Source organism: Stegodyphus dumicola, chromosome 3 (genome assembly GCF_044657685.1).
Source record: "Stegodyphus dumicola isolate Sdum_Otavi_A_Nest chromosome 3, ASM4465768v1".
Classification (NCBI taxonomy): Eukaryota; Metazoa; Arthropoda; class Arachnida; order Araneae; family Eresidae; genus Stegodyphus; species Stegodyphus dumicola.
In genome coordinates this window covers 198,852,032-198,878,447 of record NC_140770.1, presented here as the reverse complement: position 1 = coordinate 198,878,447, position 26,416 = coordinate 198,852,032, and the positions used below count along the sequence as shown (strand labels likewise).

The 26,416-nt window shown below is 32.5% G+C and overlaps 1 protein-coding gene across 7 annotated transcripts in view; it reads right to left on the bottom strand.

Annotated features, from left to right (window-relative positions):
- Positions 1-2,228: 2,228 nt before the first annotated feature.
- LOC118195621 (protein still life, isoform SIF type 1-like) overlaps positions 2,229-26,416 on the bottom strand; it is a 749,226-nt gene continuing 725,038 nt past the window's right edge. For 6 of the 7 annotated variants that reach the window (XM_085813741.1, XM_085813743.1, XM_085813744.1 and 3 more), the window contains 2 exons: positions 18,517-18,704; positions 2,229-11,813 (listed from right to left, as the gene is read on the bottom strand). In XM_085813741.1, coding sequence (XP_085669867.1) covers positions 11,165-11,813; positions 18,517-18,704 — 837 coding nt within the window. In that variant the 3' untranslated portion in view covers positions 2,229-11,164. The remainder of the gene's footprint in view (positions 11,814-18,516; positions 18,705-26,416) is intronic. The other variant, XM_085813746.1, reaches the window with a different exon arrangement.

Genomic DNA, 26,416 nt, shown 5'->3' with positions numbered 1-26,416 from the left:
TTGCAAATGTAAATGCAAATATGGCATATAGTAGATGTACTGTATGCTATTGAAGTGTATTGCATTTATTGTCTATTGTTTGCATGTCATGCAGCGTTTATCTATCAAAATTACATGGGATTCAATAACTAGAAATTCCAAGGCAAAAATTTATTGGTATCATGGTTAAAAACCTGAAAGCTCAATTAAACTAATTTAATAAATAATCGAATGCAAAAACGATTTAATAATGACTAGGGGAAGCATGGTGGATTGTTGAGGGCAACTAAATAAATAATGTAGTGAAGTGCAAACGTAGTAAAACGACTGACGTAGTGACTATTGTAAGAATCGTAGTGACTTATAAACTCTGGATTGAAATTTACTGGCATCATAATGAACTAGTATTGGCTTTACTATATCCGATTCAATTCTGATTATAAATTGTCATGGATGATAACCTCACCACCCTTTTACTCCGATTGAGCTCTTTTAAATTAAATGAATTAGTCGATGCATTATATGCAAGATGTGTTAGTCTCTCTCACCCTCTGATTGCACAACAAATGACCGCTGATTAAGTACATTCATCTGTCGAATCTGCACCTTCTTGCTGGTGAAGGTTGTTGGTTAGTAGATTTTACCATCGAGCAGGCATTATTCCGGTCTGCTTTAGGTCGGAAGCCTCCTCGGTTGCGAGATGGGGTGCTCTCCATCAAAATTTGGGGGGGGGCAGAACTGAGCAAAGTCGTACTGTCATCCGTATGGTGCTCAAGGTTCTTGCCAACGATAGGTGCAATATTGCAATCCTCGCCAGGATGAATTTCATGGGCTTTTTCTGATATTACTGTCAGGCAAGTTAGATAAGTCACAACAATAACAACAGCAAAGTACAAGTTTTATGGCTTTCGTTTGTGAATTCTTTCCAAAAATTATGAAAATTTATTCAGAATAGAAGGATCAGACTTTCGCAATTGCTCACATATTGCAGTTAGTCAGACGATTTAAAATCTATCGAGCACCAAAGTGGTAGCGGTTTAAGTTGCTTGATTATGACAAAGCAGGTGAAAGCAATCTGCCTAAGGCAAAGCTGGATGTTTTTAAGGTGGACTATTTTAATGGGGAGAGCCAAAGAGGTAGTTTTGGGGTGAGAGAAATTATTTTGATATATGAGAAAGGTAAAGTTTAACAGGATGCTGTTTGTGATAGCAATAGGGAAGAGTTTAAATAAATTGACTCTACGCATGCTAGCCTACTCAGCAAATGAACCCTGTAAGTATATTTGTAAATTATTTGTCCTTCTGTAGTTGCGAGCACTCCTACAGTTCTGAATCCAAACTTATTAATGAAAAGCTTTTTTAAAATATCTTATTTAAACTGATTCCAAAATGAAAGTTCATTGATGGATATAATAATTTTCATAAATAACTTAATTGGTGAATCAAGACATCATGTCATACAAATTCCTAAACCAACAGCATTCTACCACAAAAACTTGTATTTCTTCGAAATCTCCCCCCTTTTTTTTATACTTCCAATTAATTGTATGGGTGGTGAGAGATATTTTAGTAACTGCAGTTACGGACAGAAGACAAAGATTCCAAGAAGAGAATATTGCAATTACGATGATATTAGCTTTCATTTTTATATTATTGCAGAAGTTTTATTTCATTAAAAAATTGAAAAGTATGATATTTATTTCTTCCTATATTTTCGAGTAAATGCAAAGTTTTCATCTTTGACTTTTAATTTTTTCCGAAATTTCTATTTTGTAATGCGAAAATTATGTATAATTTCTTATGAAAAATAAATGTAACATTTTTTTTTTTGCAATTAATAAGACAATTTTTTTATGAATAAGGCTTTACATACTATGCTCTAAATATGCTGAGTTTGTAGCCTTGAATTTCTGTAGTAGCTGTACTCCAGGAATCAGGCAAACTGAGTTTGCTAACATTGCTTACAAAATTTAACTACAATGAGATAATCATCAAAATCAAAATTTCTCTTTTATGCTTTTCTAAACGAAAGAACCTATGTCTTTTAAGTATTCCCTTGTATGTCATATTTGTCAGCATTTTGTTGTACTTAGTTGGAGTTTGGTTTAATTTTATATCTACTGCATATGTAATCTTCCATGTTTTATACGGAATGTCGCCCTGTTTTTACGTTAATAGTGCATGCGGATTTCTGTCACTGTAAAAATGCAATGATGTGATGTTTATAGAAGACAAAGAGTCAAACAAAAATTAAAGGTACTTGTATTTTCCTCTTTAATATGTTTAAAACAAGAAATGTACATTTCATTCTTTCTTTTATACACTATACACTCAGTAGGCTTATAATTAACAACGTCGTTTATTCTAAAGCACCTATATTAAAAAGTAATAGTTTATTTCATTATTCCTGCATGTATTAGTTGGGTAACAGTTTCAGAACTTCAATGAAAATTTAACTGGGCTCTCTCTGGATGAAAGTTTAAAGACTGCAGGTAGAATAGAGACAGAGGACTATTCACTATAACATTACCATAAAATATATTACACCTTTTCAATCTATAATAAACCATAGAATTTACATATTTCATTTCAAATATGTAAAAGATACATTTCAAAAATTTTTCCAAATGTGGAACATATTTATCATTTTCATTAATGGCTATAATATCGTAATTTCTTTTCATTCCATTGACTAGAAAATAATAATAGTAATTAAAAAAAGAAAAGGAAAATGTGGGAGGAGGAACATAAAGTTTCTAGTCCTCAATATAAAAGTATTTGGAAAGAAATTAAGATACTTGCCCTGTTCGAAATATTCTGACTAATAAATCAACATCGCTTAAACTTTAGAATTTGTTGACTAGGATTATATATGAGAATGAACTCTATTATAAACTCTAAGACACTGTACTCCTGTATATGTGAAAGACATTATGGCAGTTAAAGGATCATAGAGAGAGTGATTTCTATAATATCTTCACCTTGAACACAGTACAGTGAAAAATGATTTTAAATGCCATCACCAACTCTTAAAACAGTAAAACTTAAGCATTCTTTTTTCGGATATTATATGTTTACTTTTATGTTAAAAGAAATCTAATAATTATTTTGATATTTTTTTTAAGCTGGCTATGCAAATACTTTTGAGGTTCCCAAGAACATCCTTATATGGCAGGCTTGTAGAGCCACATTTTCTGTGAAAATTATGTGGCCTTATAGAGTCAAGTTGGATTCTGGCGGTTATTAAACTAGGTTAGCTGCCTTTAGAAAGATAATGTGATGTAAAGTTTGAAGCAACACAGTTATCTACTTCAGTATAACATTTTTCTGTGCTGGTCAAAAAATTCTATATTATTCGAAATGCATTTTCCAACTAAATTTACTTACTTATTAAATTATATATCGTTGGAATAAATATTATATTTCAAATCAAAATTTTAATTTCATTGCCAGTTATAAACATTAAAATGATTTAAAATATTCCTGGAGCATTTCAGAATGTTTAAGGATTTTTAATTTGTAACCTTTCCATAGATAAAAAATATTGAATAGAAGCCAAATAGTTGCTTATAGTACATCATTGGGAAAAGAAAGGTTTTAGAACAGGCAGAAATAAATAAATGAGGTAAATATTCGTATTTCTTTTACAAAATTTGCTTTTAAAATAAGTAACAATATTGAGCAATAGTATATCTACCAATTACTTTCGGAAGTTGACATGACGATAAATATCAATAGATAAGTATGTGATCATCTCGCATTTATTAAAACATAGTTTAAAAATTTACATAGGTCTACAAAATAAGTTAATAATTTAGTACACTATAGAGGCATTCTATGGACGTGAGAGTTTCTTTGAAAAAAGGCCTTTTTAAATTTTAAAACTATAATTACCGCTTAGAAATATTCAACTTAATATCGAACACATTGTTTAAATAATTTTTTAACTATTAAGTCAAAATGTCTTAGCTTCTAAAGATAGAAAGAGAATGTATTTACATTAACGATATATTCATAACTATGAGCACAATCTAATACTTCATTTAAATGTCTACTCGGGCACAACAAAGGATTTTACTTAAACAACCTATAGCATAAATTGTTGCACAGACACAATCTAATACTTATAAAATAAAATATGAAAGCATTTTACAATTAATAAGACAAGTCAGTAGAATGCAATTGCTTATTTTTCACAAGGTTGCGACATGGTAAATTCTTACTCCGAGCACTTGGTTAAGCTCTATAGGCAGATGTACGATTCTTCACCCATGTCAGTAATTTCATCATTTTTAGAGAGTATCTTTGTATCACAGTCAGCTGAGCAAAAGTCTTCAAAATGAAATTCTTAGCGTTAATTCATTGTAACATTTGCATGCTAAAATGTTAGATCAGAAAAAAAAAAAAAAAAAAAAACACTAAAATTATAACTCCAGGTGGAATAAGGTTATTGCAGGTGAGCTATTAAAGCAATAAAATGTTTTTAAAAACTACTGAATCTAAACATATTTATTGGAGTCGGATTGCTTTATCATCAAACAGCACTTCTCAGTTCCAGCACTTATTTTATGCTTTTTCGGACAAATAATTTTCCTGGTCGGTAATTTTATTTTGTATTTTTTAATTCTTTATGTTATACTTTGTTTCGGATTTCATTCTAATATTTAATTAGTACATGTTTTGGATCTTATCGACACGAGGAATTGAAAAGTACTATTTCATATTACACACAGAAACACATATTCACATTTATATACAATCATTTGAGTATATGGCAAACATTCATATAACAACCACACTCACATACATGTTTTTGCTTCAGATGGGAAATCGTTCGTCATTAAAAAAGAGGCTTTATGAAGACGTTTAATTTATCAAGGCTGGTTAGCTGCCAACTTCTGAATAAAAAATAATTATCCGTGCTATGCAAATGCTACAGAATGAAAGCATATGTTGAAATCTGTGTATTAGATTTACAGTTCTAGTAACATATTTTTCGAAAAGGTTGCTCACTGACTTGGGATAAGAACTGTAAACCGTACCTTCTAATTTACATATTGTTTTCATCAGCAAAATTCTTATTAAATCATGGCATCGTTTTGGAAGTTAATATATATATATTTTTTGTACTGCCCATAATTAGTTATTCTTTTCTACTTCTGCAACTATATATAGAATTGAGGGACTGTGGCTGGTATTGGCGCCATTAAGGGGATTTATAAATCACACTTGCCACTAGACCCTTGGAAGAATATCAGAAATTATATAAGAAGCGAAATAAAAAGCAAAAGTATAATAAGAAGTGCAAGAAATTGATCCATTTTGTAGTAAAAAAGCAATCATGATAGAAGCATTAGCACTTTTCTCTGATTTCACAGAAAATAATTCAATAAAAATGTGTCATTTTAAAACCTGCTTTTATGCAGTTTGTGAATCTAATATCTTGAAACAGTGGACGATGCTTGTCTATTAATTCATCGTTACTTTTATAGAAAGTGTAATTTAAATATTGCAGTTTTCTACATAAAATATGCATTCTTTGGAGATAAAGATTATTTTTACGTAATTAATAATTAATTTGTATATTCACGTAACCTGTTAATTTTATTGCACTTTTACTAACGCTTTGGACAATTTAAAATAATTAAAAAAATATTTTTCCCAGTTTTTAGAAATGTGAAAATAAATTTACCTAAGGTGAAGTTTTTAACATATTGATTGCTTTGAAAAGAGGAACAAGTTATTATTAGGTACTTGAAAAATACTGATACTATATTTTTTAAACAGGTTATACGGTAGTTTTAAATATATGACGGCTTTTACCAAATATTACCTTATAGGTCACCTTAGATTTAATTAAACGCAGCATTTTTAATATATAGCAAAATAAGGAATAACTAGCGACATTACAACAAAACTAATTTATGGGATATATTATGAGCCAAGCATATTTCAAAGGCTGTTAAAAAATCTTAGTTGATCTTTTGATGGAAAATTAGTGTTATTTGTGTTACAATATAAAGTATAATGGAAGTGATAATTTCATTTTTATTAACAACGTTAAACACAGAAACTGAAAAATGGTTCACGTAATGAACTATTAATTTGCATTAACGTCAAAAGAACAAAATGGTATGAGAAATGTGATAATGTTATAGATTTTTAATAAATGCATATAACGCTAGGAAAAACGCATAGTGTATAATGCTGCATGAAATATTATAATAATGTATTTTTTCTGCTATTTCTGTTTCGGATACCTTACTTTCAATTCTGATGTTTAAGTATTTTCAGTTTCTGTGGATCAGAACAGTTATAAAAGGTCACAATTTGATTAGCTCATTTTAATATTTGTTGGACATTATGAAAAAGCAAACAATGTTTTATAAATAGTATTTATTGCCGAAAAAAAGTTACATTTTGGTGATTAAAATATAGATTCTTTGAATAATGTTATGTACAGCACGTGAAGTGCTGTACCTAATGTTGCTGTTGCATTAATTTACCATTGTTTAATAAGGAAGTTTAGTAAGGTTTTTCTTAGTGCATAAGGTATAAATATGTTTTGAATTTATATAATTTATTTATAATTTACTTAAAAATTTCTAAGAAGCCACACTTATAAAACTTTGCGATTTTCTTTACATTGCTAAACTTTGCTTGAGTTAGATAAAAAGAGTTGACAACTGATGACGACTGAACTATATTTAGATTGCTTCACAATTTCGGGGGGGGGGATAAAAAAATTGATTTGGGAAAAAAAAATAAATAAAACGATGTAGATCAGTGGTGAGCTATTAAAATTTTAAAAAACTATATTTTATAAAAATAGAATATCAAATTGTAAATTAAATATTTAACATTTTACAATAGCAGAAAATACAAATAATTAGCAAAAAAAGTTTAAATTTATGAAATAATAAAGAAGCCTAGAAAATATTTCAAAAATCGTATAAAGTGACGAGTAAATTAAACATGCCGCACAATTCATGCCAGAAGTTATCACACGTTATTTCCTTCTTTCATATCACCGAATTTTCAGCAGGGAAAAAAAAAAAAAAAAAAGCTTTTACATAACTATTAGGTTTAAATTCCCTTAAAGGCTTCCCGTCTAAGGAGCTTGTCATTAAATCTTAAGTACGTAATAAAGTTGCATTAGATCTTCTTCATGTAGAAATATTATTTGTTCATCAAAACTTGTTCAGCTTCAGCAATTGTTTCCATAATGATTTTAGGTTTTTTTAGATTAGGAATTCCGATATGCAATTTTCCTGTTAAGCCATTTGAGCGAAATTCGGAAAATAATTAATTTTTATTTCAGGTTTCAATATAAAATCACATTGTTTATATACTTTCCTCTCCTCCTGACCATAGCATATTACTTCGTTCTTAGCCTATGTTTCTGGATGACAAATATTAAAATTCGTTTTTAATTCACCATTTTTATCTTTTATTTTATAATTACTTTGCTGCAATGATTTTTTTTTATAAAGACATCGTGATAAGTTAAGTAGTAATCTAGCGGTAATTTGTAAATTTTATTCTCGCTTTCAGTCGTTTAAACATTCGACTTTTTATTTTAATATAGAATCAATCAATTTGTTTTAAGCAAACAAAAAGAACAAGGGGCTCACAAATTACAGACAAGTTTAACTAAGGGCTCGGACGAGAGCTCCCCTATAGCTCACCACTGTGTAAGCAGGACTTTATTGGGACCTTATGGAGACTTAAATACATTACATTCAAACGAAATGATCTCGATTCAAACGAAGTGAAGTCAGATCTGCATTTATCTCTTGAAGTTTAGATGGTGCTTATTTATTACAAAATTTTTAGAAACTTATCTATTTCATCCTATGTCATATCTAAAATTTCAAATGAATAACTCAAGAAAACTCTAAATGTGTAGTTCAGTAGTAAGTACTTCAAATCCTATCTATGCTGAGAACGGGAAATATTACCTGTTTTATATATTCGTCAATTCGTTTAAAATGCATTATTATGAATATCTTAAAATAATGGCGCTTTTGCGATTAATTTAAATTATGGAATAATGTGTTAAAATGTTTCATTTTAATTGTTTTCTACTTTTTTCCCCTACTCATTTAAAAACAATACATAAAGGAAAAATATAAATTCACACCAGCATCAGTAAAATAAATTATAACGCTCAACACTTTTATGTGTAAACAATACATAAGTGTAAACATTATGTATACTTTTAGAATTTTAAATAGATTTTGATTGTTAAATATATGCTTCATAATACTTTAATTTATAAAAGGCTTTACAAATTATAAGCTACAATCTATAAAGATAGAATTTGATAGTTAAAAGTTTATATATAACAGAAACTGTTTAATGAAACGCAGAACTTGTAGAAAATAAATTTCACTATTACATAAAATGCAATGCAAAGTGCCGAGGATAATGTAAGGGTGAGCATTATAATTTTTGTTTACGCAGAACTTAAATTTATTATATTTAATATCTAAAGAATGTACACAATCTTTAAATATATATATAAACTTGTTTTTTAAACATGGATACAATTTCTTATCTTTTCCCGGAGAGATAGGAATAAAACTAAGGAATGTGTTATAAATTCAAATTTTGCTTTGCTTCAAATATCTGTTTCCATTTGAATACTATTTTGAAAGTTTGCACTGCGTTTTATGTTTAAATTGCCAGTAAACGAGTTTATACCCTGTTCGCAATAAGGTCGAGGCTATACTTAGAACACACAAGATTGAAATTGTAACTAATCCTTAAAATAAATCATAGTTTGAAGTTCTTGGTTATTAAAAACGGCACATGAAACACGATATGCATATTCTTGTTGTTACTAAGCGCCATAACGTAACAGTGTGAATGAACTTTATAAACAAAAAATACATTGCTTTACTGCGCGTTTTTAAACCGTGGACAGATATGAAATTCCTTACTATTAGTTCTGAATTATTAACCCGAATAAATTAAAAAGGCCTACATTTTGTCCTTTTTTTACAAAATATGTTGTGTTGCTGTACTGCAATAGCTGTATGCAATAGTTAATACCTAAATCAACATTCAGCAAAATATTTGAGTTTATTTAGTGCGAACAAGGTATATATATATATATATATATAAGAAAGAACAGCTGCATAGCTATCGATACATTTCCTATCTCGTAACAATGGTAGTATTTGAAATATTGTGGCAGAGTGCAGATATTAAACCTCTAATGAAATGGCAAAACAGATCTGCACGCTATGAAAAATGCTATGCTAAATTTTAAATAATTTTTTTCCTTCTCTACCGTTTATACCATAGTGGTTTTTGTTTTCATAAATACATCAGAAACAACAACTGATCGTATATTTTGCTGCTCTGAGATAGTTGCAGTAGCAGGAAAGGGGGCACTTATATACTGCAAATTGAGCTCAGTGACTTCTAGTTTTTCGGAACACATCTGTTCTGGTGCATTTTTTTTTTTTGATTTTTTTTTGTTTCTTTGTAACAGTATACAAATCACAGGCTTTATACTAAACAACAATTCTTCAATAAATCCGTATGTGAGAGCCTTTTTTTATTTTCTCTATATTACCTTACGTGTTACTTGTATACCATTGCTTAGCTATCTTAAATCTGATAGTCTTTTGCAAAGTTTTAACAATTGAATCGACTTCCACACACACAAGCATACAGTAACAACAAACTCTGCTCATTCTCAAACACACCACCTTTCTCAATGATTGGCGGACAGGGTGTTTCTTCCAAATCAGACAGATGCATTGGAGGATGATAACTGCATATAGGAGGAAGATGGTACCAAGGCCTACGACTAAGCGTACACGGTCCATCTTACCATTTTATCCCTCTTACCATTTATATTTTATACCATCTTACCATTTTTTAAGAGAACATTAATGATAACGTAGTGCAGAAGAAAGATTAGTAATTTGTTCGTCAGGGATTAAATCCAGAAGTAAACTGCAATGAAACATCTTTTAGAGAACAGAAACAGATAAATAACGCGAAGCGATAGATTATCAGCTCTTCTGTGTTGTAGTAGAAAGTTCTAGAACATGTTTCATTGAAAATAATGTGTGCGCACAGCTTTTAATTAACAGGGGATATAAATCACATGTAATGTTTTAGTGATTATGCATATTATGTCTAACTTCAAAATGAATGAAACGGATTAATACTAAAACAAATATCATACATTAAAATGTTACTCTTAGAAGAGTTAAACATTTCTTTATACTTTTTAAAAGTTATTTTAAAAATTCGACATTAATAGGTACGTAACATCTTTAAAGAGACAGCAACGCTAGAGTAATCCTCTTGAATTAAAATACAAATAAAAAATACAGACGAATAAAAAATTGTTTAGAAAGTGTGATTCAAATTAAAATAAATTTTTGAGAAAACTTAATTGAAAAAAAATTGTTATGTAAAATCATAATGGTTAAAACATGTTTCTAGAAAAAAAAATTATTTATATTTTTCACTGGAATTCTATATTACTGAAGTGCATATATGCATATTTTTGAACTTTAATTTTATTAACTTACAGTTCGATTTTATTGAAATACCCTAAAAAATTCACTTCTTTTACACAAGTTAAACACTGCATAGGAATACTTCACTATTAATCTGTTAATTTAAAAAAATATTAAAAAGTGATTAAAAGGTACGTCAACTTCCGAAAATACTGCCTGAAGCCACATATTAGACTACTCTGCTGATAATTTTTAATTTTTGATTGCTCGTAATTTAGGTATTGGTAATTTATTTTAATTACTTATTACGAAACTTTAAATTCATTATTCAAAAAGAATCAAATGAAATGTTTTGTTATTTCAATCGCAACTAATAACTATCTTATTCAGCAGGGTTTTAGAAATAAAATACTAACTAAAAATAATTTAGCAAATTTCATTGAAAGAATAGTTTTGAATCCTGTCCATAATGTTTCAGTGAATTAAAAAAAAAAATACCAGTACGAAAAGCATTGCCGAGTAAAATTAATGGCGAAAAGAAATTCTAGAATCATTTTCGAAAGAACTTTACGAGAAAATTCTCTTTGTTGTCCATAACACTTTAGATGGATTGAAAGAATAGTTCGGAAACGACCACCCTGTCCGCCGTTAGTTATCATAATTAAAGTTCCTAAATGTACAAAGGCAGTGTGACAGACGTTAACATTCCAAAGGTGGCTTGGCAAGCCCTGAGGAGGTGCAGTGGTCCTTCTTATATAAGGGGGCGCCACTATCATAGTATTGCTGCTGTTGATGCTGATGATGATCTTTCCCTTTGGGAAGGTGGGGGAGAGTGGCAGATTTGTCACCTTCGCCCCTTAACTTCCACACAGGCGAACCCGCTTTATCGTGAGCTGCCTGCACATACACCAAACCCCCTTTCCCTAACGAATTCGAGGTTTTACTGGACAACCGGTGGTGGTGGTCAGACTTGTCAGACCGGTCGGATTTATCCGACCGTTCCGAAGCGTCCATGTCGTCCATACCGTCGGCCACCGTCTTGCTGCGGGGAGTGTGAAAGTTCTGTTCGAGGTTGTCGTAGGTTTCGACTGTCACTTCTTGTTCCATGTTGCCCGCTGAGTGTCGCTGAACAGTCTTAGGCCGTTTTTTGACGCTAAGCGTCCGGGCCATACTGGTGGTACCTGATTCCGGACCACCGGATCGTCTGCCGGTGGAACTTCCACCACCTCCTCCTCCACCACTCTTGTCCTTTGGAACAGGCTTATTAACAGGCACTGTCATATTTCGCACACTCTCGCGAATTATTTGTCGGATCGTCCGTAGAAAAGCATTCCGAAATTCGCTGGTACTGTAACACGAAAGAAATGGATTAAATTTTGAAATGCAATGAAAATATAGTAAATATAAAAATTCACAAGAAAGATTACTGCATTTTTATTCTATATTATTCCAGCATTCAATATAAGTTTTCTAAGAACTTAAAATATAATGGAATTAACTATTATTATAAATTCGAATATTATTTTCATATGTTATTATTCTGCTTCAAGAGCAAAGCCAGAAGTAATGTAAACTTCTTATCTTTCACATAAACTCTAAGAAGAGCTGATTTGATTGTGATGAAGATATATCGCCTACAAAGGCGAAATTTACATTATTTTGCGAGGATACGCAGGAGTTTGCATAACTGGATTCTCAAAACGCTATAGAAAAGCTCAAAAGCTATAGAAAGTCTCCCATTCAATAAAAATAGTTTAGCCGCTCTGGATGTATAGTGATAAACATAGGTTGGTTGGTCATCGAAAAGTGTTTCGACTCCATCAAAGGTTTGGTTGTATATGTGTGCCTTCCAAACTATCACATGGCTATAATATCGGTTTAACTTTGTGCACGGTGCATTTTGGTTAATGTTCTCGGTGATGAGAGAGTTAAATGACCAACTTTTATATCACCATACCATTTTTTCAAGAAAACATTAATGAAAACGCAGTGCAGCAGAAAGATTAGTCATTCGTTCACCAGTGAACAAATGTAAATGTAAACTGCAATCAAACTTCTGTTAGTGAACAGAAACATATGAATGATGGGAAGCGATTCTGTTTTAGTAGAAAGGTCTAAACATTTTTTATTGAAAATAATGAGTGCACACAGCTTTTAATTACCAGAGGATATAAATCGCACATAAAGTTTTAATGATTATGCATATTATATTTAATTTCAAAATTAATAAAACGGATTAAGGCTAAAACAGATATTTTATATTAAAAGAGTTAAACATTCCTTTATACTTTTTAATGAATTTATATTAATAGTGACGTAGCAACACTAGAGCAATTCTCTTGAATTTAAACTGCAGACAAATTTAAAAAAAAAAAAGTGCTTAGAATGTGTTATTCAAATTTAAACTGAAAATTATTTATGTTATGTAAAATCAGTTAAACGACATATTCCCAACGGATGCTTTCGTACATTGGTGGGAAGTGGAAATGGTTTAAAGCAATAATAGTTCCTATCAAAGTTATTTCCTTTGAAATGGTGAAAATTTGAAAATTTTAGAACTTATTATTAAGAAACACAAAAAAAGTCTCGGTTTTGTCTAATCCAACGTGCATCCTCGTAATATCATTTTAGACTCTCACTGAAGGTAGCTATTGTACAATATTTATCATTACTTAAATTATAAGGATGAAATGAAATGTTTATATGAATTGTCAACTGAAGCTGCAGTTGATGATAAATCGGTAAATGAAGATGGTAAAGAAGAAATTTTTAATAATTATGAATGATAGATAACTTCAATTGATCAATCAATAGAATAACAATTACATTCGTGCGGCAAATGAAGTATTATGCAGTCCGATAACCTTTATGTTGGAAAAGATAGTTCCATTTAGTGGGACAAAGGAAAAAAAATCAATAAAACATGAGAATGTTTATACAGTACCTGCAGCTTATTAAACGCACTGGTTATTAAACGCAATGGTTAATAAAATCAGATACTAAATACTTTCAAATATCTGGGAATCGAAACGAATACATACTAATCAATAATAGAAAAACCGCCGCTTATTATACTCATTGAAAAAAAAAAAAAAAAAAAAAAAAAAAAAAAAAAACCTGATTCTTCATTGCTTGAATAGCTCATCTGTATCTTTCAAAGCTTTTCGTAGTTTATGAATGAATTCATTTAGTGGAATGAATATATTCATTTAACGGACTGGGGATTGTGGATTTATCTCTTGAGATATATAGTATTTCAACAAAACGTGTTTGACAGAAAATTTCCTACTCTCTAGTCCCTGTACCCGTGAGACACTCTTTTCAGAGTTCTTTGTCCGTTCTGAACTTCAGAGGGGCAGGATTACTTTACCTTAAGACACTCTTATACGGTTATTGCCTTAAGACACTCTTATACGGTTATAAGTACGGGTTGCCAAACTTTTTCATGTGTCAGGCCAGTTCTAAATGATCTTCCTTCAGTTCCTTATCATCCGACATATTATCGAAATTGAATGAGTATGGGTTTATAATCACTGTTTCTGAAGTTTTTAGTTCTCCTTTAGAATACTCATCAAACTACTTTGATAATATTTCCAAATGACCCACAATACTTCATATACACTTATTATTATCAACCATTTTTTTGAGGGATGGAAAATTAGAAAGACTTCTAACTTGTAGACACCAAAATCGTAAATTTTTATTTAAACCATTTGTCTCCTCGCAGCATATCAATACGTTTATATTTCTCCTTTGGCTAGATAATTTCAGATCATTGCACACACACAAGCTAGAATTTGATTGAATTCTTGTGATTCTATTTCTCCAACCAGACCATAATCTTGTTCCTTTAGAAAAGCTTTGACTTCTTCTCACAGTTTAAAAAAGCCAGTTAAAGCATTCTAACGCAACAGGCAGTGAACTTCCATACGGAAAACCAAAACCGAATGTTCACATCCTAATTCTTCACAAAATAACTTAAAGAAGAGCGATAGTTTAAAATGCGATCCCTAATCCAGTTGATGGTCTTGACTTAAGTACCAAGAACTTTTTTCATCTTTGCAGGCAATGTTTTTGATGCCAAAAAATGTTAAGAAAACAATGGATACATTGTTAAGTGCGGAATCTCATGTTTTATCAGTGCAAAAATTCTTGGTTTATTTCCTAACATAGCAAGGGCACCATCAGTATAAACAGAACTAATAATTTGGATACCAAAGTTATACTTTGCAAAGAAGCCCTCAATATACCAGAAGACGTCTCTTTCTTTAATGGTTGTTTTCATGTCTTCATAGAACAGGAGTTCTTCCGTTATGGGTACATTTCTTAATTGTACTTATCAAAGCTTTACATAGTTCATTCATTTAATGTATTTTAGACCGTGCCTTTATCATGCAGGTTTGCCGTACTTGAACGGGTTTGACAGAAAAATTTCTACCCTTCAGTCCCTGTACTTGTGAAACACTGTTTTCTGAGTTCTTTGTCCACACTGGACTTCACAGGGGCAGAATTTCCTTATCTGAAGGTTAACAAAAAAGATAATAGAGACTCTAAATGAGTGAGGGATCCTTCCGAATACCAGCTCTTAGGAGGTGGAAATGTAACTTCTGTATTCTGTCTTTTAAGGTGTCCACCTTCAAAATATCCCATTTGGGATAAATACATTATGTTCACACAGAGTTATAAAAAAACTAATGGAAAGCTTACATTAAGAGTTTTTAAATGGAATGCAAGTGGCAACTGTAGATTGAAAAAGAAAGCAAAGAAAGCATTTGGCATGCTTGTTATCATAAAGAGGCAGATTGGTTAAACTGACAAGGATTAATTTTTCTGCTGGCTAGAAACCGAAATTTTAAAAAGTCGAATAAATCATTTGAAGAAGTATTTTTAAAATTTGTCTTATATTTAACTTGCAATATGTCGAAATGCCAAGCAAAAGGATTTAAGCCTCAGCGAAAAGGATAAACTGTTAAAAGATTTTTAATATTCTCTGTAATTGCAAGGGGAGAAATCTACAATCAAACTGCGTGTTTCCTAAACAGCAACAAGGAATTATAATTAACGAAGAACTAATGAAAAATGAAAATGCCTGAATGAAGTTCAAAAAAGAGAAAATCGAGAGACATTGAAATTGATTTTCTAGAATCATTTAAAGTTAGAAAGCTAAAAAATATTTTTATTTCTATAGACATTTTCACTAATTTGCTAGGAAAGAATTTTATATCAACTAACATATGGCTCAGAAATCCTAGAAAGTAAAATCTAACATTGTCCACTAGAAATTGATGGTAAGAAGGAAAAAGTGGAGCATCATGCAACTGATAACTGGATATAAGACGTTTTATTTGGGCTGCTAAATGAATACAAGGCACATGAAATTTATAATACACATGAAATTGGTCTGCATTTACAGAACAGTATCAGGAATCATATTAATATTTAAAATAGCAGTTGGCTTAAGAAACTCAGGTATAATTTGCTGTGTTACTAACGCGCAATATAGATTCAACAATTAAGAATACAACACTTGTAATTGACAAAAGCAGAAAACCTAGATACTTGAAAGGAATCAAGAATTTATTTATCATAGCAAGACTTTATGGATGACAAATAGTATTTTTACTGATTTTCTTTTTAAATAGGGCAGCGAACTGGAAAACAAAAACAGTTTTACCGATTGGATAACTGTACAGAATACCCACATGTGCTTTCATTCTGAAACACATTAGTGTTTCTTAATGAAAATACAACGTCTAACATTTAGACTTTAATTTTAGGCTGTTATAAAAGCTTTCACGTGTTATTTCAAAAAGATATGCAGTAAATGATGAACATAATTGAATTCTGTGAAAATACAAACACTTCAAAGGGGATAAATAAGTCGATATCTCTGCTAGAGGCCACGCACATCATAGTCAGTGCAAGGGGGCAAAATCAGTTAAACCTGTTTTTAGAAATATGGCTTTTATGCAGAAGAAGCGTCAGAGGAACTGCAAACTATAGCTATATTGTTTAAAGCATCAGTCAGGGAAGTTATAAACAGTGGCGTAGGTAAGGTGGGACATCTGTCCCCAGGCACAGCATCCATGGGTTGCCAAATTGATGTGACAAAATTTTAGAATGAAATGTTTTTCATTCTTGGCATACAGAAAGGGGTGCAAAATCTTCAGTTGTTTCCGGGAGCTGGAAACCCTAGCTACGGCTCATATAAGATTATAAATTATAAATATTCATTTTTAGAATATGTAGCGTCAATTCACGATAACATTAACACAGCATATACTGACGATGAAAGTAAGTTCTTTTAGCACTTTTAGAAAGTAGTAGAGCAAAATTGATGACATGCCATCATCAATGAAATCTAGAAAAGCACTGCCAATTTTAAGAAAATTCTTGAACTAAAACAAGCTGACAACGAAAAAAGCTGTCAGCATTCTTACTAAATTGAGAATGCTATTGAAAAACTGCTTTTCAACAATAGTACAGAAATACAGATAGAATAATTGTTTGTTAAGAAATAAAAGTTCATGCAGAACACAATTAAGAAATTTTTTTATACAAAATTTAAAAATCGCACAAATAGTTTAATTTTATTATTAATTTTTAATTTTTAGTTTTGGTTTAATTAATAAATACTTTGTTAATCAATAATTTGTTATAATAAATGATAAATAATTTGTTATCAGGGTGGTCATAAAGAAACTTTGACAACGTCTGCACTTCTAGCGTCCGTTCCGGTTAACCGATCGGAACGAGAATGCAAATATAGTTGGGGCGCTCACGGTTACGGTTATGGTTACAGAAACTCGAAAATATATGAAGGCAACACCAACTTTTTCCGGTCGCAAAATATTTAGCGCATGTGAAAATCCTAAAAAGCGTTGGAACGGTATCGATATGTACAAAAACGGACATGTTATGCATACACAAAAATAGTTCTGAAAACCGGCCAACGAAACACGATCTGGGCGTACGCAGAAAATTTGCATATGCCAGAGGCAAGACACCGATCATTGAATGATAGAGACAAGATACCGATCATTGAATGATAGAGACAAGATACCGACCACCGTCGTTGGAAATTATTTTGGCGATACACACGCAAGGCTTCCACAACGTTCATCCTATTTTAATGATGCAGTTTTATCAAGTCACCACGAACTTTACCAAGAAGAACCATTTCGTCGCCATATCATTTCGTTCCCGAATGACGACTTCGCATACTCGCCTGGCATTCTATCGGTTTCCTATGCTGAATAACTGGGCATCGGTGTTCTGTGATTGGTATCTTGCCTTTGCCATATGCAAATTTTCTGCGTGCGCTCAGACCGTGTTTCGTTGGCCGGTTTTCAGAACTCTTTTTGCATGCATAACATATCCGTTTTTGTACATATCGGTACCGTTCCAATGCTTGTTAGGGTTTTCGCATGCGCTGAATATTTTGCGATCGGAAAAAAGTTGGTGTTGCCATCGGACATTTTAGAGTTCCTGTAACTATAACCGTAACCTTGAGCGCCCCTGTGCTGCCATTCCCAGAAGCTCGAGCTCATGCCTCCGAATAACTATATCTGCAACCTCATCTCGATCGGTTAACCTGAACGGACGCTAGAAGTGCAGATGTTGGCAAAGTTTCTGTATGACCACCCTGTATATTATTTTATTTGAAAAATGTAAGACTGTTATCATGATTTGTAACATTAAAATTACCGCCTATTAAACTCAGCAACTTAATGAACTCAAATACTTTTAGAACAGAAGTGATTTTAATAAGCGGCAGATATTGTATATATTATAATTATGAAACGACCAGTAAATGCTAGGGAGACCAGAAATGCATGCTCTCCTACAGATTTGTCGCAACTTCTTACTGATTGAACATACTAATATTTACACTAAGACAATATTTCAGCAAGAGTGAGAAGTGCGCACATCGAAGGCATCGAAATAAAAGCATTCATTGTTTTTCTCTATTTTACTGGTTACGATTACGCAACTTAAAAATTTTTTAAACGTACAAGAGATACTGTTCTTAAAAACAGTGCACTACACACCTGTTCGATAGCTGGTAGATTTTCTCGGACCTCCGCTGCAACTGTGATCTTAAATGGATAAGTTCCCATAAGAAGTGAGAATCTCCCTCTTTCACGCAGCCCGCCCTTACTTGTACTTCAGTTACGGGTATGAGCACCTGGTATCGGATGATCTCCACTTCAGCGGCACCCGTCTTACTCGAGCCACCCTATAGGTAGGAAGAAAGAAAAATTGAATTAAATAATTTGGCAAATTTATTTTTGAAAAACTTAAGATCGAGTTTGGATTGTCGAGTTTGAAAAGTGTTATGGCATTGGCACTTGCAATATTCTGGTTGCAGTAAAAATAAATTACAGTTGAATGCGAACTTAACGAATCACCTGGGACCAGCGATGTAATTCGTTAAATGGAGAATGTAACGGATTAAATTTCGGATAATATAATTTAACGGACTAGTTAATAAATAAATATAAATTAACGGACCAACGATATAATCTGTTAAATTTCCATTTAACGAATTACATCGGATGATATTAAAATAAACACACAAATATGCATTGAAAGACAGAAATTATGTATTCATACTAACCAGAAGATCTAAAGAACTAAGATGAATAAGTAAAATCTACATTATAACACAGAAAGTGTAATTACAGAACTCTAAAAATCAATTTTATGCAATAAAATAATCTTCAGGGATAAAATAATGTTAAAGTCTGTTCTTTTCAGATTCCTTCACAAGTTTTTGGAAATTGTTAAATATTTGACCTCTTATTTCCTATTTCATTAAGCTTTTTCTTTTATTTGAAACTCAGGATCTCAATTAGATGATTTGTTTTCATCTCTTCCCTATATCTAATAAATATAGAGACGACACAATTTACTGCATACTTCAATATCAGTGCACAAGGGTTCATAAGTAAACGCAGATATCTGACATGAAAACTGGTAGATTTGTCAAACTTCTGGACAATGCTTTCTTCCCTATTTTTTACAAAAGCCATCTTCAAACTTTTTTTTTATCGCGTATCACAAGACGAAAATAGTTTCAAGTTGTACTCCATACAACGTCGTTGCTATTTGTTTTACTAGTAGAATGTAATATAGTATAGTCCGTATATAGCCAATGCCGGTTTTAAAGCCAGTGAATTTATGATGTTGAGCTTCCCAGACGCTAGTGAAATCAAACGCAGCGACCGATGAGAGAACATTGCACTCACGTGATACACGATCATACACTCGCAAATGATCGTGAGCTTACTTCTTCGGCGTACCCCCAAGTATCACTTTGTGAATTAAATAGTTTTGGAGACCAGTTTGGAGACCACTGATCTAGAGCAGTGATCTCCAGACTTTTTCGATCGCGCATTCCTAAGACGAAAATAATCTTAAGTTGTACTCCATATGACATAGTATAAAATTACATAATATAATATAGTATAATACAATACACTACAACACAATATAATATAAAGTAACATAATGTAATATAATATAATATAATATAAAGTAACATAATATAATGTAATGTAATATAATATAGTGTAATATTCATGCGCATTAAAGCCGATGCAGTTATGATGTTAAGTTCTCCAGACACACTTGAAAACAAACACAGCGACCGATGAGAGAACATCGATGTCACGTGATACACAATCATACACTCGCAAGTGATCGTCAGACTACTTCTTTGATGTACCCCAAGTATCATTTCGCATACTATACTTTGGAGACCACTGCCCTACAACACTATGCAGACCAAATTCGATTGTAACAAAAGCCTAACATTTTATAATCAGGTACTGACGGTATTTGATGTCATTTCTTATCTGTAGTGTGAATCTATTTCTTATCTGTAGTGTGTATCTGTAGTATCTGTGTGTCCGATGAAACTTATTCCTTCAAAACTTTTCAATTAAAATCTTTGAATTTTAGTTCGAGATTTCATTTTCAGATCTTTTATTCACCAGATTTGTGGGATTAATAAATTCTTACATTTCATTTTAAATAATCGATTAATTTCATATCTGAATGCTGATATTTACTTGTAGAATGAGGAAAAAAAGCAAAATTTTTATCCCTGAGCTCAGTGAAGATAATTCCTACTTATATATGAACAGGGCTCACAATTAATTTGAAGCTGATTATTAAACCAACTTAGTCTTTCAGGAATATTATTTAAAAATTAAATATTCAGTATGTTTGGACTGCTTTGACTATTCATTAATTCAGGATAAAACATTCGTTAAAATGAGAAGTTCTCGTTAACCTTTTATTTCCAATGTAGGAAAAATCATTAAATTAAGATAAAATTGTATCTGACACCGGAGTTAATTTGATATTCAACGTAATTCTAAAAACTGAAGAATACATCAAAATAATAAGGATGCAATTTTAATTCGCTGCAGTGAAATCACGATGATATGAAGGTCACTGAAATTTTTTAGATACAGAGAAATGGTACAAGTTAAACTTACCAAATCTTAGGAGTGTTCAAAGTACATCATCAATGTATTTTTGGAGAAGATTTTTCTAAAGATTAAATGTTTCAAGAGATCCATTTCTTGGATTCGATGGAAAATGGTTTTAAAGCCCTTATCAATCTTATCTTCGAAATGAAAATGTTTGAGATTAGAAAATAGACATAGGCCACACATAGCAAGATTAGAAAAATAAGGATCGATGTTTCATAACTTTATTTAGTTTAATAATTCTGTTTACCTTTTACCTCTTGTATATCTAATAAAGGTTGCTTATAATATACAGTGAAACCTCGTTACAACAATATTTTAGGGACCAAATAAATATATTGTTGTAGAGAGGCATATTGTTATATCGAGGGCCCACATATTTTGAGCATTTAATAAGAGTTTTTTTTTATTATTATTAGTTTAAGGTGCATAACATACTACTTTTAAGTCTATATTTAGAAGAAATTAATTTGTAAAATACTAATAATAGTGGTTTAAATACTAAAAAAATAAATAAATAAGATAAATTCAGAAAATAAGCACAGAAATATTCACATACCTGAAAACACTTTTTATTGAAAATAATCCAATATTTTTGTTTGTTTATTGATTTTTTTAACTGTTAAGTTCACCAATACTGTATGCATTGAGTCTAGTGCACGAAAATGTTCTTCATTTGTCGACGGAAGGCTTGAAAAAATGTCCGTAGAGAATTCACAGATTGAAGAGCTTCCTGAGATGACAATAAGGACTGCGATGGACCTGTATTATCATCATCATCAATATCATCATCATCTTCATCATTGTTTCCTATCTCATCAGTAATTTCAGAGAGAATACCTTCATCAGTAACTCCTGCGAAAACCATAAGATCATCATCTGCTGTTAAATAGTCTTCTATACTAATTCCAAACTTTTTACCGCTTGTTTCCTCAAGTTGGGATACGGATTTTTTGATGTGCAAAACACATTCTTGATCATCTGAGAGATCATTGTCTATGGAATTTTCATCATTATCAGATTTCTTATCTTTCATAACACAAAGACCGGCCTTTTTCCAGCAATTCCGAATGGTTTTTTTTGTTACTTCCTACCAACTTCCAGCAATATTGTCACACGCTTCCTTGACATTTACAGCTTTGAAAGGGTCTTCTACTTTATTTTCAAAGTTTACAAGTATGGAGTCCACCAACCGTTTTCTGTAATATCCTTTGAAGTACTTAATTATGCCCATATCAAGAGGCTGTAAAATTGGAGTGCAATTGGCAGGGAAAAAAGCGATTTCGATATTTTGTAGCTTTGGAAATGACGTGTGAGCACCGCAGTTATCTATCAACAAAACGATTTTTTTCTTTCTCTTCTTCATTTCATTGTCTAACTTCTGTAACCATTCGGAAAAAAATTTAGACGTCATCCAAGCCTTCTTATTTGCTTTATACTCCACGGGAAGACTTTTCGCGTTCTTAAAGCACCTTGGCTTCAATGATTTACCAATGACGAGAGGTTGTATTCTATGCGTTCCTGTGCTATTTGTACACAGAAGAACAGTCGGTCTCTGCTTTGATTTCTTCCCTCCATAACACTGAATGCCAATGTTCGGTCGGGTAGGAGTTGGAAAAACAGCCCAGCTTCATATGCATTATAAATGTCTTCTGGAGCATACTTTTCTAAGATTTCTTTCATCTTGTTTTGCCGCCATTCATTTGCGTCGTTTATCGGGGCTGACGTTTTCTCTCCGTGAACTTCTTGGAAAGTTATTCCATGACGATCTCGAAAACTCATTAACCAACCATTGCTAGCTTTGAAAGTTTCGTTCCCTAGCATTGCTGCAAATTTCCGTGCTTTTGCACATAATAAAGGTCCATTTATTGGGACATTTGTTGCTCTCATCTCTTGAAACCATTTTAAAACAGCAGCATCAATGTTTTCATTTGTCGCAACTTTCAGTCGTTTTCGCTCTGGGTTAATTTCATTTGAAGTTACAGCATCTTCGATTTGCTTTCTCTTCTTTAGGAACGTTGCAACTGTAGATTGAGATAATCCATGTTTCTTAGCCGCATCAATCTGCTTCATTCCCTCATCAATATCATTGATAACGTTCACTTTATCTCGAAAAGATAGTTGCTTTCGCCCTGCCATCTTAGGGAACAATATCGCGTAAAAGAAAGAAAAGTTTAAACCAAATGTTTCGCGTAGAACTCAAAATCGTTAAAGACTATAAAACAACCTTTGAACTCACTTTTCAGTACGTCACTTAACAACACCCCGCCTCCATCTCCCCCAGTTCCTCTAACAAAGGGCACTTATTCTGTGACAAGGTGACCAGACAGGTCTAGATGTCCTTAAACCTTATCAGAATTCCAAAGCTTACTGGGAAATGAGACTAGGCATACATTTACACTTCACCCCCTCACCCACTCCAATTCCCAAAAGGGTCTTCTTCATCTGTTCTGAAATCTGAACAATAGCTATTTATTCAGGGATAAGTTGAATATCCACAATGAGTCTTAATAGACGGGAAAAATAACAAAAGAAAACGAAAAAAAAAAAAAGCATTTGAAAATCAAAATATTATTATAAAGGGAGAAAATAATACTGAAATTTAGATTGAAAAAATCGTTTTACAGAGGTTTATTGTTCTAGAGAATATAGCAATATTGAGGGGAGATTAACATTAGTTTATGTGCAAAATCACCGGGACCACAAAACATTATTGTAGTAGAGGGAGTTATTGTTGTATCGGGTATCGTTGTAGCGAGAGTTTACTGTATATAGTTATTTATAAGTATGAAACATGAAGAAATTACACATAGTTAGTTGGAAAATTATGTCAGTATCAAACAGAGCTGGGGCTAAACACCTGATATAACAGAAGTTATATTATCAATTTTAAAATTATGCAGGTACAATATTTGCATGATTCGTCAAAATTTCTTGAAATTTTAATCGGTTAGTTTAGAAAAATCACTCATACAGGCAGGAAATTCACATTTCAAGCTTTATTCTACGATAGATAAATTGCAATTTTTTTCGCGAATTATCGTTTGAGGGTATAAAAGAGTTCAGATTTACACATCTAGAATGGCCTTGATTATTTACATTAGTTATATATAGGTCACGTGATCTCTGATGTTATCTACATTCTTTATTTATATTAGCTATACATACGGCGCGTGATCTATGAGGTCATTTGAATGCATCTCATTTTTTTTAGCGCATACTGTTTGCGAATATCTCAAAAATTTCAAAGTTACCTACGTATAACATTTGTGTTTTTGCCATCATTCTGGAGAAACATTTAACTTCTGAAAGTGTACCAGCCAATTTGTTCTGGAATATTGCAACTGCGTGCTCAGTTGAATGGCTCGTAATTTCAGGAGCGTATGATAATACTAAATTTTAATTGGAGCCAAACACCTTTGGACACAATAGTTTTTCGGAATCCCTTGACTTTTACTTCATCCTCTGACACTGCTGTTTTTATGAAGCAAAAACAAATATATTGCACTTTAATTGATACTAATCTTATATTAAAACTTCCTATATCGGGGGAGTTTTAAAATACGGGCATTAATGCTATGTTCCGTGACACTCGGTTGACTACCATTTTCCTGGAAAACTAGAAAAGATCAAAACTTCTTTCGATATAATAGTAAAAAAAATATGATGCTCGGAATTATCAAAATATTAAGAAATGATTATTTAACTATACTGAGAGCTAAGTATGACTATGGCCGTGGTTTTGCGTTGTTGTGCAATAAACAAAAAGAAGAGAGCATTAAGATTTTACCTGGAGTGTCTAATAACCCTAAATTAGATAAAAGGCAAACTTTAACTTACCCATGTAATAAAGCCAAAAAACGTAACCTATTTCCCATGTGAAACTGACATTTATACAGAATCTTAATATTACTTTAGAAATTTAGTTACATATTTAGTCACATAGAAACCAAGGCAAACACCAATTTCATGACAACATTTACGAGTTTGTCGTTGAAGAACAGGACAGAGAAGAAACTAAGGATTTTAAAACATCACGAAAATCATTAACTATTTTTCGATGTAATGTTTGATGAATTTGATAGGACTTGGTAGGAATGAAAAATGTAAAGCTAATTTTTTAACCGAAATATACTGCTTGGTCGACCTCATGTCTCGAAGTAAAAAATGGTGCAAAAAAGTTTCCTCAGCGACCTTCGAAATTTATGAGATTTTCTTCAGCTTAGCAAGGTTTTCGACAAGGACATGATGGACAAATGTTATAGATGTTTACAAGCAAAGGAATAATTACACTCATGTCCATAAATTAAGGATAATGCAAAATCAGGCAAAGGAAGAGTTAGAAGCAAAACAAATTTGACTTATTTGTAACGCTTATTTATTAAACAAAAGGTAAAGAGCAAAAAAAGATGCTATATGTTTGATATTATTAAAAAAATTAGCGAATTTCTCTCCCTGGAGCAAATTACAAAAAAAAAACCTATTTTACAAAAAACCAGTATTACATGGTTGGTGAGACTGTTAATACATTGTACGTCTCCCAGACGATGCAATACAGTCCGTACAACGCCTAGGCATGGTGAGTATCAAATTATCGATCTGATCTTCGGGGATATTACACCACTCAAAAAGCAATGCTCTCCGAAGTTCCGGTAGACATGTAAGAGACGGGTTGCAACTCGTCGGCCAAGCATGTCCCACATGTGCTCTACTGGATTCAAGTCCGGGGAGAATGCTGGCCAGTCCATACGGGTGATATCCTCCGATTGAAGGCATTCGCTTACGATGTTTGCACGGTGAGGACGGGCGTTGTCATCCATAAACACAAATTGTGCGCCCATGGCGCCCCGAAACAAACGTACATGTTGTTCCAAAATGACGTCCCGATAGATTTGGCTTGTCATGGTTCCAATTTGAACGTGCAGGTCAGTTCTGGAACCCAGAATAATTCCACCCCAAACGAGCACTTCTGCACCACCGTAACGGTGTCGTTCAATGATGTTTTCTTGGTAGTAACGGGTACCTGGAGCTCTCCATATGAAAGTTCGGCGAGAATCAGACTACAAGCTAAACCTGGACTCGTCGGAAAACATCACACAAGATCACTGTTGCGGTGTTTTAATGCATGCTCTCTACTTCAGGCTAACCGCAGGCGACAGTGAGTTGCAGTAAGTGGAACGCATCTGACAGGTCTACGAGCATATAGACCAATCTGCCCTAAGCGTCTGTACACGGTCTGCCTTGAAATTGTCGTGCCTGTGGCTGAAGAGAGCTGACGAGACAGGTCTGAGGCTGTGCTCCGCCTGTTTCTTTTGGCAGTAACTGCCAAATACCGGTCCTCATTCGGCGTTATAACTCGGGGGCGAGCTGTGCTGTAACGTCTACTCACATTACCATCATCTTGCAATCGTTGCCAAAGCCTGGAGATGACACTCTGGGCAATTCCCAG